We start from the raw sequence: 12310 nt of genomic DNA, 5'->3' as shown, positions 1-12310 counted from the left end.
TCTTTGCAGGATGTTAGAAATGGAGATCAGGACTCTGATGCTATTTTTCCCTAGTTCTGTCATGGAGTTTGGACAAGTCCTAATTCCCTGACAAAATCATTCATGATCTTGGGAGCAAAGGGCATGGTTCATCTCTGTCAGTCCTGCTCTGCGAGGACCTAAGTCTTTCCTAAAGGCTGTGTTTAGAAGCAGTCTAATTTTCATGTCTCAATTTTATTTTTCTCACATCTCTCTCTGACACACACATACACACACTTCTATTGGAAAAACGATTTTAATACCCATGGCACATTGTCCTGGTGTGATATAAAATCCAATGACATGTGGCATTTGGAAAAGGTCACTTCCCGCATCAGGATTCATTATCTTACCTCTGCATGGGAAGCCACAGGGTTGCCCCCACCTCCATGGACCCCTTGCCCCCTCCCCAGCTGTGGTGGGCAAGCAGGGCAAGGGGATGAGGCACTGGGTGGCTGTGTTGGGGACTTGGGCAGTGTCAGGGCAGTCCCTACAGTGAGGGTGCTTGTTTCTCACATTGATGTCCCTGCCCTTCCCAGTGCCTTTATTATCCCACCTGCTGTAGGGCAAGAGAAGTTCCAGGGATGTGCTGCTGGGCAGACTTGGGCTGCAAAGCCGGCTCTGCTAGATGCAGAGGGCTTAGGCGGTTTTCCCCTGCTTCCCCCTGCTTCTGCTCCCTCTCTGTTCCCTTTCAAGCAGGAGCTGGCTCTTGTGGTGCCCTTGGTCTGACTGTTGCAGAAGGGAGACACTCCCCTTCCCTGTTTCAGTTGTTCAGTTTTTTGTCTGGGTTGGTTGGGAAGTGCCCTTCTGTGTTAGTGTTCACCACCACCTAGACAGAACTGAGAAAAGAAAGTGCAGAGGATGTGCAAAGCCCAGCTCCTTGCAAGTTTCCCCACCAGACCTGGGCTCTCTGACTGCCACACACTCGGTGCCCCCAGCCCCTGGAGCACACCAGCAGCCCCCAGAAGGCTGGGTGCAGAAGCACTAGGGGGGCTCTGCCCTGTTTCTGCCCACACAGGGCAGCATCCTGGGCTAGAAAAGTGTCCCTGGTGCATGTTGCAGGTAAGGGACAGCAGGTCGGGAGCAGGGGATGCTCACAGCAGGGCAGGAGTGACAAGCTGTCCTGGGGCACGTGCATGCTTTTTCCTTTCCTTGGACTTGTTTCTGCTCAGGCTTCCCCAGAACCATCTTTGTTCAAGTATGTCCACCTCCCCACGGTGTTTCCAGCCCAACATGGAGCTATCCTCTGGAAGGGCAGGAGGGCACAGTAAGGACAAACCTGCTGTGAGGCTGCTCAGAGGTCCTCGGGGGACACAGTCCCTCGTGGGGTAGAGCATGGGCTGTCCCCCACCGAGTTGTCCCATGGTCAGGGGACTGGGAGCCAGGACTGCTTGGCCACAAACTACCTTGGGGCACTTTGGGCAAAATATAACCCGGTTCCCCACCCGCAGGGTATGAGGAGGTGAAAGTGGGTGCACGGGGCAGACAGGGGGCTCGGGGCTGTTGGAAGGGCAGGAGGTGGGGGGCAGGAGCAGAAGCAGGAACAGTTGTTCCTGGGGAGAGGAGGATTGTTTTTCAGCAGGGAGTGGGATTTGATGCCTGCTGAAGATGACTTCTCGGAGTGCTGAGGGTGATGGTGAGTGTAGGCCCTTCCTACCATATAAACACCCATGAGTTATGGGTACCTCAGCCTCTAATTATGCAGTCAGCCCCAAATAGGCTGTGTCTAACGAGGCTGACAGACTAATATCTCAAGAGCCCTTAATGCGTTATCATCTCTTGCTGTATGACCTCATATTTATAACTGCTCTGGTGGGAGGTTGAGAAATGTCCTTCTTGTCCCCCAGTTCCCTCCCCAACTTTCCCCCCCCTGGAGCAGCAGCTCTTCAGCCTCATCTGTTAGGATCAGGAGGAGAGAAGCGACTTCTCTCCATCCATCATGAGCGGAGTTCGCGCTATTAGATGATTTAAGACATTTTTTATAATATTTGGAAGAGGCTTTGAAATGTCTCTCAAACAGTGTGATTAATGCCCGCTTAACCCTCGCCTGGCCGGGATGGCGGGGGGGGTGGGGAGGCGGGTGCATCCTGGGGCAACATCTTGGTGGGGTCCCAGCCGTTGGGCACCCCGAGTCCTGACAAGGTGTGATTCATGAGCGCGGGGCACCTGCAGGAAGCTCCGGCCTCCAGGCAGTTCCTAACGCACCGGGGACTCGGTGGTTTCTGAGGCTGCAACGGCCGGGGCAGGAGGAAGCGCTGCCCACCCCCTCCCCAGCGCTCACACAAGAGGCCCCAGGGCTGTGCCCCTTCGGGTCCGCAAGCCAGACAATCCCACACCAATGCTGTGGGTTTCAAGAGTGGGCAGGGAAAGGGGGTGAGCAGCCTGTGCCCATTCCCGGCTGTCCTGAGCTGGTGAGCTGTTTGCTGTCCCCATTTCCCCTTTTTCCTCTGCCTCTCCATATGGTTCACTCTCAGAGGCAAGTCTCCCCGAAAAAAAAAAAAAAAGAATTACAGGTATCTAGATGATCTGGTAGGAACCACCTTTAGGATGTTGCATCCTTGTTCAGAGTTTTCCATAAAGACCCATGGGGTTGGTGCACATGTTCACGCTAAAAGTCATGCTGGTGTTACCTTGGCCAGTACGTGCCAAAGGCCAAATTGCTGATGTTCGCTGCCTTTGGTTCTCGTGGGGGAGTGGAGATTTGGCCTCGGCTGGGGGAAGGATGCCCGCCTCCTTTGATCACAGGCGCAATGTTTCATAATCTCAATTTCTTGTCAATTGATTGCCAGATAGAAGCGACAACCAAAGAGGGCCCCAGGCGTCTGCAACTGCCACTCATCGTATGATTTTAACTCTCCCCCTCTGTAAGTTTGCATTATTTTCTTCTTGTTGTTGTTGTTATCTAAAGAAACCTCTCCTTTCTCTCCCTTCAAAAAGCCTCCTAGAAATCCCAATGCCCTTGTCAATTTGGTAGTCAATGTACAAATAGCTGAGAGGGGTTAATGCATGATTAATAGGTGTTTTATTAAAATGGTTAATCTGTCATTACAGAGTCCAAAAGATCAATAGATTTCTTATAATCATAGCTTAAAATCATCTTTAGCACCACTGCTTAGGGGCTTAAGACCCCAGGCAAGATGCTTAGGGGACTTGGGAGTCTCCTGTTAACTCCTTCTAAGCCTTCTGCCGTCTGAAGTGTGACCCAAGGTCTCCCGCAGCCGGAGAAAATCCAACGCAGGGCTGCATGTAATGTTACGCTTGCCATCCGCCTTGTTATTTATGGGTATTAAAATTGTCACACCTGAGCGACAGAAAAGGGAAATGGAAAGAGGGAGAAACTGGGAATGCAGCTGGATAAATGCTCTTTGTTATGACCGTCGGCAGTGCCCGAGCGGAGCGAGGCGGGGGCACGGCTGGGCTGTCTCTGAGCCGTTAGTGCCGTCACGAAGCAGTGAGTGTTGGCCAAGCATCGGGGCTGAAGCCATGTGCCTGGTGTGGGGCAGGGTGTCGGTGGCCAGGGAGGACCATCCCATGTCACCTGAGTCACATCTGTGTCCTCAGCCCCAGAGGCTGCTTTGCTGGCAGCTGTCTGACGTTGGGTCTGGTTGACCCAACCCTTTGGGGTGCCTGGTCCAAGCTACTTTTCGATAACTCTGGCGATACTGTGACAAATCACAGAGACACTGAACTGCCAACCCCCGGCACAAGGTCTCTACAGGAGGAGGTGCTGTTTAGACAGGCTGACACGGGAGTGGCTGAGCCAGCACAGGCAAGGGGAGAGCAGCCCTTCTCTGCCCCAACCACCCTGCAGCATCCTCTCCTCCACAGATCCCGAGGTCATGAAGGGGTCTGTGGTAGAGCCTGGCACCAGTGAGTAATCCCTGAGCGAGTTTGGCTGTGGACCTTGCTGGGCCATCCACGCAATGGAGACCCAGACCTGCTGCTCGGTGAGTGGAGCAGATGTTGGTGTGCTGGAACCAGCCCTTCTCACCTGAAGCCTGTCCCTGTGCCTTCATTTCTCCCTCCCAAAGACACATGTGTGTGGGATGGGCAGACTTTCCTGCAGCCCCCAGCACCACAAGCCCACCCAAGGTTGGAGACACTTGCCTGGAGGCTGGCTGGAATAACTCCTGCCTGATGAAAAGTCCCATCTCTGCCCCATCCAGGCGGTGGGTACGTGCCCTGTGTGGGGGTCCCAACCTGCCAGGAAGGTATCACTGCCTTCACCTCCCACCCCCACCAGAGCTCAGCATGGGGCTGGGAGGAGATTTTCCAGACTCCCTGGGTCCAGCTCTCTCCATCCTTGCCTCATTGCATATTTCTGGGCCATTATGTTCGACAGGGAGAATTTGTTTTTGTCCAGAGCAGATCCCCGGACAGTCTCAAGCCTCTAAGGATTTATCATCCTGAGCTTTTGTTTGTGGGTCTCCAGGACCCCCTGCCCCACAGCCGAACCCAGATGCTTCTCTGTCTCCTCCACAGAGCCTGCTGCCCCCCAGGAGCACTGACCCCTCTCTCCCTGCAATGATGCCCAGCCGTGCAGACTTTCCGGTCACACACATGCCTGCAAAGGCCACTGCTGGGGGCAGGATGCTGCGGTCACAGTGTCCGGGGACATGTCCCACCTACTGGGAAGGTGATAACTGTGGCTGCTTCTGGCTTTGCTCCCCAGGGCTGCCCAGAGAGGTGGCCCAGTGCAGGACAAGCTGGGCTGCCAGCACAGAAACCCCCTGGGATCCTTTGGTAACATTCAGTCTGTCCCAGAGCTGGTGGCAGGGGAGCCTGAGCTTGCCCCCTTACAGCCCCCACATTGCATCCCTGCTTCCAGCCCTGCTCCATGGCAGCTGAGCAGTTGGGAGGGTCAGGCAGAAACATGGTGTGAGCCCTGGCTTGTCTTGAAGGTCATCACCGATGTCCCCTGTGACTAAATAAAGCTGAAACAGCAATGGCTGCCTGTGCTGAGTGACAGCGGGGTGACATCGGAGGTGGCATGGGTGCCAGCGCTGCTGGCTGCGCTCCATTTAAGCAGATGTTCAGCTGCCTTGTGGTTGTGGTGGTGAGAATTGGGGGTCACTCTCAACAGGTTCAGGTCTATCAGGACAGAGCTCTTGGTTGGCATTGCAACTGGGATTACATTTCCAAATAGCCATTGCTGCTGCATCAGATGGCCGCCCCACTTGTCACCAGCCCCCTGCTCACTCTCCTCCTGTCTCAGAAGCCACCATGTCAGTGACAAAAAGCTGCTCTGGAGGCCAGTGGCGCGTGATGGAAAAGGAAAGGGGTGCAGGGCTGCTCCACCAAAGCGCCGCCCTGCAGCCCCGTCCCCTCCCTGGCCACCCACATTCCTCTGCAGCAGCGCCAGGAAGGGGGGACCAACCTTTGGCACGTTTATTGACACTCCCTGAGTTCATACTGCGGCTCTACAATCTTTTCCTGAGATTATTAAGAATTAATTGATCACTTTTATATTCCCCCCGATACCCAGTGCTGCTTCGCGCCAGGCGGCAGGAGGACGGAAGGGAGACAGGAGGAGGGCGGGGTGTGTGTAAAAAACACACTGATAAATGTTAATTACTCTTTTACAGCCCTTGTCAAATTCCAAAGCAAGTCATAAATTCATTAAACTCTAACGGATTAAGTACATGCAGCTTATTTAGTCACCATAAACAAGATCATTTGGATGTTGATTTTCCCCTTTTTATTGCTGCAGCAGAAAAAGGGAAAAAATCAGATGAGGGAAGCAGTTGGTGGTTACTATGGAGTCAGAAAAGTTTATTTCATATACGATTTTCTTGCTCCTTGGCAGCGCTCTATAGTACATCAGTCCTCAGGTTGTGCCTGGGCAGCATCTTGCCAAGGAACGTGGCATGTCCAAGAGCCATGTCTGTGCCCCAGGTGGCTGAGTGTTCATGTACAGCCCTGGGATGGAGGGGCCATGCTGCACAAAAGGTTTCCATGCCCTTTCCTTGGCCCAAGGCTGCCTTCTTAGTGCTGAGGCTCTTAAAGACCCAAGCAAGGTCTGGGTAAGCAGAGATGAGGTGCTCAAAGACATTTCAGTGGTGGTTTTGGGCTGGGCTGACTGCACTCCATTATGCCGGGAGGTCTCCAAGGGTAGATCGTCTCCAGCAAGGCTCAATCTAGCCCATGGGATGCAGGGGTCTGCTCTCAGCCGTGCTGCAAGGGGTTGTGCAGGAGGAGTCCACATAAAAGCAGCTCTGCTCATTCTGGGATGTTTCAGCCCACTGAAGTGCTGTCCTCGAGGTGCTGACTGTGCCCAAGAGAGTAGGACGTGTCCCCAGCCAAGCTAGGCCACAAGGGAGAGGAGGCAGGGAAGGGATGCTGCGCTGGCAGGGAGGGACAGGGCACCTTCAGCTGCTCTGAACATGGTGACATAGCCCAGGGTCTGCCAACCCGCTCAGCAAGCTTGCCATCCGCTACTTGCATGTGTTAATAATGCAGACTGACCTCCCGAGCTGCGGGAGCAGGGGAAGGAAAATGAGAGGAGGGTCAGGGAGATTAATTAATACTCAGGGCTCTAATTATGAGTTTCTTCAACACTGGGCTTCTAATGAGGAACAGGTGCTGAGGCAGCCTTGAGTCTCGCTGCCCCTCAGCTGGCCCTGCTGAGACATCTCCTGCCTCCTTGCAGGGGTGGTTTTACTGGGAGAGGGATGGAAATTAGCCCCCAGCCACCAGTATCTCCTGCAGCTCTGGAGCTCTGAGCTGTGTGGCCAAGAAGTTTCCGTGCTGCTGTGCAACCCCGTCCGTGCCTTGGGCTGAGCACCAGAGACCTGCTGCCAACCCCAGCACACGCTTTGGTCCAGCATGGGACAGGGACAGGAGGTGGCTTGGGGGACCAGAGGACCTTGATGGGTATCACAGCTTTGCCTCTGTGTAGTGTTTTCCCCAGGTCCAGCATTGGCAGGAGCCCTGACATTGTGGATGCTGGGGAGCCATCTCCAGCTGAGTGGTCCATGGTCAGCAGTGCAGGCCCAGGGATGCTGGCCCTGGGGCACGGCTGTGCTCCTTCAGCATCTCCCAGCCTCCGATGAGGCTGTGCTCATCAGGAGCTGCAGGCAGCATGCGCTGCAGGCAGCAGAGGGAACTCTAAACACCTCTCTGGAAGCTCACTCGCTGGCTTCTGCCAGAAAAATTTAGGGCTTTTCCTTCGGAGTCCTCAGCAGCACTTCATCTAAAGGAGGTGGCCTGGGCGCTGGCAGCGTGACTGCCCTTCTGCAGCCTCATCTGAGCCCATCTCTGCAATGGGCACAGCCCAGGAGAGGCTGAGCTGTGGGTACGTATGTGTCACCCTGCCCCTGCTCCTCTCTGCTTTTGGGGGGGCAGAGGGGGAGGGAGTTGCTGCTGAAGGTCTCAAATAGGACCGCAATAGGGTGCCAGCCTCCAGAGCTCCATTCCCAACAAATATTTCCCTCCCTAAAGCTTCACCATTTTCCTTGCGGTGAGCACACAGTGCACTGGTAAGTGTCAGCAGAAGCATCGCTGCCCACCAGATCCTTCCGTGATTCCCGCTGTGCAGAGGTGCCCTCTGGAGATCTCCCCGGGCTTCTGATCATGGAGAGGGGATCCAATCACGGACAGGGCATCCAGGGGTTAACGGAAGGAGTGTGTCCATACTGAGCAGTAGCTAACAGCCACTAGCTAATAACTTTATGGCTTCAAAGCAGGGCATTTATCATGCTGAAGTTTGTTTATGCACTGGTTATATGGCGCATTATACCAGCGGTGTGTTTGGCTGATAAATTCTCCGTGACAAGCGAGGCTACCAATGGGGACTCACGGAGTCCAAAAGACCAGTAGCTTTTTCCTGAACTGTGCTTTCTGAGATAAGGATGTTTTTTCCCTCTTTTGTTTTATAAGGAGGAAAGAAAAAAAATTGACAACCTGTAAACATTAAAAAAAAAAAAGAGGGAGATTTTTTTTCTGGGTAAGTTGCCTGAAGCCACAGTCCCCACTGGGGACAGTGGAGAAGGTCCTGGTGAGGACCAGGCGGGCTGTGTGTGAACACCTCCGTACTGGCAAGTGATGCATGTGGGCCCGTAATGGGAGACCTGTGCATATGCTGATTGGGCACTGACAGCTCTGGATGTTCCCAGGAATAATGTACCTCAGCCTCAACTGCCTTCAGGGAGGGTATTTTTCGGGTAGAAGTGTTAGAAGGCACTCTGGCAACCCTCTAGTTCTGTCCCACATTTCTAAAATGAGCCATAATAGTAGCATTCCTTACTGTTTCGATATTGTGTGTGTGTGTGATTTGTTCCTGAGTGCAGCACAGCTGCTACGTTCACCTGTACCCTCTCACTGCTGGGTTAAATTGCTTTAATCCTGCTAATAATAATGACCTTCACATTTCTGGCTTGCTCTATCACAGCAGCCAAGCCCACTTCGCAAACATTAACAAGCTCAGCCTCCCGACTCCGTGCAAACACAATGGGTCAGGATTATTTTTCCTGCTGCGGTGGTGGGGAAACTGAGGCATAGAGCAAAGAGCTGGTTGGTCTGAGCCTATCCATAGTGGCACTCTTTGCTTTAACCATTAGACCTCACCCAGTTCCCGTTTGGACCAGTGTAGGCTTTCTTAGGTCTCACTTGTGAAGCAAGACCTGGGACCACCTGGCTGGTGGGACACCTATAAGAAAGATGGGGGCAGACTTTTTAGCAGGGCCTGTTATGATAGGACAAGGGGTGATGGTTTTAAACTAAAGGAGGGAGATTCAGGCCAGACATGAGGAAGAAGTTTTTGCAAAGAGGGTGGTGAAACACTGGCCCAGGTTGCCCAGGGACGTGGTAGATGTCCCATCCCTGGAGACATCCCAGGCCAGGCTGGACGGGGCTCTGAGCACCCTGAGCTGGTGAAGATGTCCCTGCTCATGGCAGAGAGTTGGACTAGATGAGCTTTGGAGGTCCCTTCCAACTCAAACTATTCTATGATTCTGAGCAGCAGGGCAGACCCTGATGCTGAGACCTACCTCCTCAGTGTCCTCTATGAGGTTCATGTGGGAGCAGCCTTTGCTCCTGCTAAAGATTAGTACCCATGCTGCAGGATGCTGGTGGGGTGCTGCGATGTGCCAGCTCAGCCTGGTCCCTTCCCCCTGGGTCCATGTCCTCCGTCTTGCTGCAATAAGCAGAAAGCCTCCATCTGTGGTTTGGTCCTCGAGGGTGAGTGCCCAGCCAGCGGGTGTGTGGGCGCATACCTCCCTTGCATGCAAACTTGTTGTGTTATGTGCATCCATGGGTGCTCCCCGGGGAGCACATCTCAGTGCATTTACCTGTGCACACCCCAGTGTGCACATACGGGTGTGCACCAACACAGAATCATTAGGACACTGTGTGCACCTCTGTGTGCTGCGTTAGGATCCGTGCACAACTGCCCACCCATGTGGGCATCCCCAGCCGTGTTGCAGTCCCGGCCTGCACATCTCTGGCTACGTACCTGTTGAATCCCCATCTGCGTACCTGTGCCAGTGTGCGCGGCCCTGGCTGCGGATCCGCATCGGTGGCTGCGTGCAGTGGCCCCTGCAGGCTGTAAATACTGCCAGTGTGGCGGGGAGGTTGAGCGGTTTATGGCTCAAGGTCAGGCCCATGAATCATAAAAAGGTGTCGGAAGGAGCATTAACTCCTAGCCTTCGCTTGGTCTCTGTGTGGTTTCAGGCGGGGCCCCGGAGGCAGTGATTAAAGGGTGCACCTTCCCCTTTCAGTTTTACGGTAAAAGGAAAGCAGTAAATTAGAAGCCCACAGGCTGGGGCAGGCCAGGTCCCGCCAGCACAACAGCTACACAAGTACCTGCCGTGCGCCCTGAGACCCCACTTGCCATCTTTGCAACCCCCTGCCCATTCTGCATCCCCCTGCCCGTTCTGCACCCCCCACCGGCTCTGCACCCCCACCAGCATGGCCCCTACACAGACCCTTCCCACAGCAGCCCCTTCCCGAGGGGCAGGTCCAGCCGTGTGCCGGGCAGTGGCTGCACTCACAATGGGTACATCCCTCCATCCTTGCTTGGCTCACGGTTTGGGACAGCCAGGGGTGCTTGGCCCCTCTTGCCCCACGGAGCAGCAGCACCTCTTGCTCTGCACCTTTTTACAACTCCAGCTATAATTAACTCAAGTAATATAATTTTTTTGATCCAGATATATATAATTGGCGTCTAACGCCCCTGTTTTCTTGTGAATTGTCAGGACTATTAAGAGCTGAGTCTTGATTGAAGAGGTGAAGCAGATGTTTCTGCTGTCAAGGTTGGAGTGCTGGGGCAGAGGCAGAAAGCTCCAATAGGGATCTGGTCCCTGCCCCACATTGGACCTAAGGACAGGGAGCTGGGGCTGCGGAGAGCTGGGGTGACATCCAGCACTGCAAGGCTGACCCTGGCCCAGCTCTGCCATGGCAGGGAGGCTGCTTACAGGATCCTGCTCTTTCCTACTGCTCAGCTATAGGTAGTCTCCAGCACAGCAGCTTCAGGGCAAGCACTCAGTTTGTGGGGCATTGCTGAAGGTTTCATCCCACCAGTGTGCGCTTCAAACCCACCACCTCCTGAAGAAGGACTTTCAGGGATGGAGGTGGGAATGTACCCAGCCTGGCTGCAGTGTCATCCTCCTGATCCTGACTCAGCCGGCAGCTGCCTTGGAATCCCTGGTTTGTCCCTCCTGCCAGGCTGGTGACCAGGACATGGGACATGTGTGATAACAGCTTCCCCGAGCTGCTGCTGCTGCCGCCGGCCCTGACCAGGTGCTATGTGAAGGGCTGGGCGTGTTTGGCCATTGCCAGGCTGATTCCCTCCCGGTCACCCTCCGGACCTGCCCGCTGGACCTGGGGGCTGCAGGTCAGGCTGCCACCACCTGCCTGGTACCTGCAATAGCAGGAGTCCGGGGGCAGGCCAGGAGCTGGAGCACATCTGCCCTGGGGACACTGCACATCTGTCCAGGTACTGCAGCCCTCCAGACCCCTGTCAGGCAGCAGGGAGGCTGGGGCTGGGCTGAATGAAAAGCCCAAGCATATGCTGTGCCCCTGTCCTTGGGCTGGGTTGAGCGTTATATGTCTCTGAGAAGGGGAGAGAGGGAGGGAGACCATCAGCTTGCCAGGAGGGAAAATACTTCTCCTTGCCCTAAAAAAAAGTGCTTTTTCCCCCTGGGGAACGACATTGCAGAGCCCTGGAATTGACGGGCCTGCCAGAGCTGATGGATGGTGCTGGAGGAGGGAGCGAAGCGGGTCAGCAGAGCAGAAACCAGCAGGCACAAAGAGAGAGCATCCCTGCTAAGCAAGGCAGGCGGTGACACCCTGTGCCGGGGCTGAGCCCACAACAGCCCCCTCTCTGTTGGGCTGGAGAGTCGGCACAGCTGGGGTACCTGGGGTGCCATCCTGCGATGCCCCCGGGAGCACTCCAACTGCACCCACCAACAAGAAGGTCCTTTCTTCGTCTCTGCACAAGCCCTGATTGTTCAGATGCTTTCCCTGCCACTGCCTTGTGCTTCTGCTCTGTCCAGAGACAGTTCTGGGAGGAAAGGGAGGACTGGCAACATCTGCACAGCCAGAGCTGCTGGGTCTTCAAGGTTTCTGAAGGGGCTGAGGCTCCTTAGGCATCTCCAGGCCAGGACATCTGAGTCCTCTCAGCAGCTCTGCTGTGCGAGCCCACAACCTGCCTGTGCCTCAGTTTCCCCACCAGCAGCAGAGGTTCCGCTCTGCCTTTCCAGGTGTGCTGCAAAGCATGGGTGTGTGCATTTGAGCCAAGGCACCCCGAGATCTAGGGAACTGCGGTTCCAACTGCGCAGGGCAGCCCCAGTGCAGGCAGTTGTGCTGTCAGCTCCTCTGCACAGCATCCTGCTGTCCATCCTGGAGCTGAGAGGGGCAAAACTGAAAGGGGGAAGCCTGGGCTAGTGTGGGTCTCTGAGGACTGCTCCAAGCAGAGACCTGGCTGTGTTTTGAGACTGGTGGGAGGAACTGGATATTTGTAAATGGTGGAGGCAGTGGCTGCAGGGAGAGACTGGGCAGCTGTGCAAAAGCAGCCCTAACCTCACCGAAACTTGTGTGCAGACTGCTTCCTCATGAGAGACGCCCAGACAGCCTCCTGGCAGAGAGGTGACAGCAGCTTGCAGTGACACCAGGGGGATGCTGGCTGTTGTGGTGTGAGCTGGGCTCACAGACACCCACTCCAGCCTAGGAACCTCAGGCTCTGCCTGCAGGAAGTGTCTCCTTCCCAAGTCACTGTCCCCACCAGGCACATGCAGGAGGGCAGGAGCTGTCCCCATCAGCCATGGCTGGGAGGGTTGGATCTGTGGGGAAGTGG

The 12310-nt window shown here is 55.0% G+C and overlaps 1 protein-coding gene across 6 annotated transcripts in view; it reads left to right on the top strand.

Annotated features, from left to right (window-relative positions):
• The window catches only part of RNF220 (ring finger protein 220), a 225050-nt gene that overhangs the window by 88539 nt on the left and 124201 nt on the right, over positions 1–12310 (top strand). For 3 of the 6 annotated variants that reach the window (XM_065071565.1, XM_065071560.1, XM_065071562.1), the window contains exon 3: positions 2808–2882. The exons of the other annotated variants lie outside the window; for them this stretch is intronic. In XM_065071565.1, coding sequence (XP_064927637.1) covers positions 2808–2882 — 75 coding nt within the window. The remainder of the gene's footprint in view (positions 1–2807; positions 2883–12310) is intronic. 6 annotated transcript variants of the gene reach the window in all.

The sequence above is a fragment of the Columba livia genome, chromosome 8, assembly GCF_036013475.1.
Source record: "Columba livia isolate bColLiv1 breed racing homer chromosome 8, bColLiv1.pat.W.v2, whole genome shotgun sequence".
Taxonomy (NCBI): domain Eukaryota; kingdom Metazoa; phylum Chordata; class Aves; order Columbiformes; family Columbidae; genus Columba; species Columba livia.
Note: the sequence above shows the minus strand (reverse complement) of the source record. Positions and strands in the feature narration are given on the sequence as shown.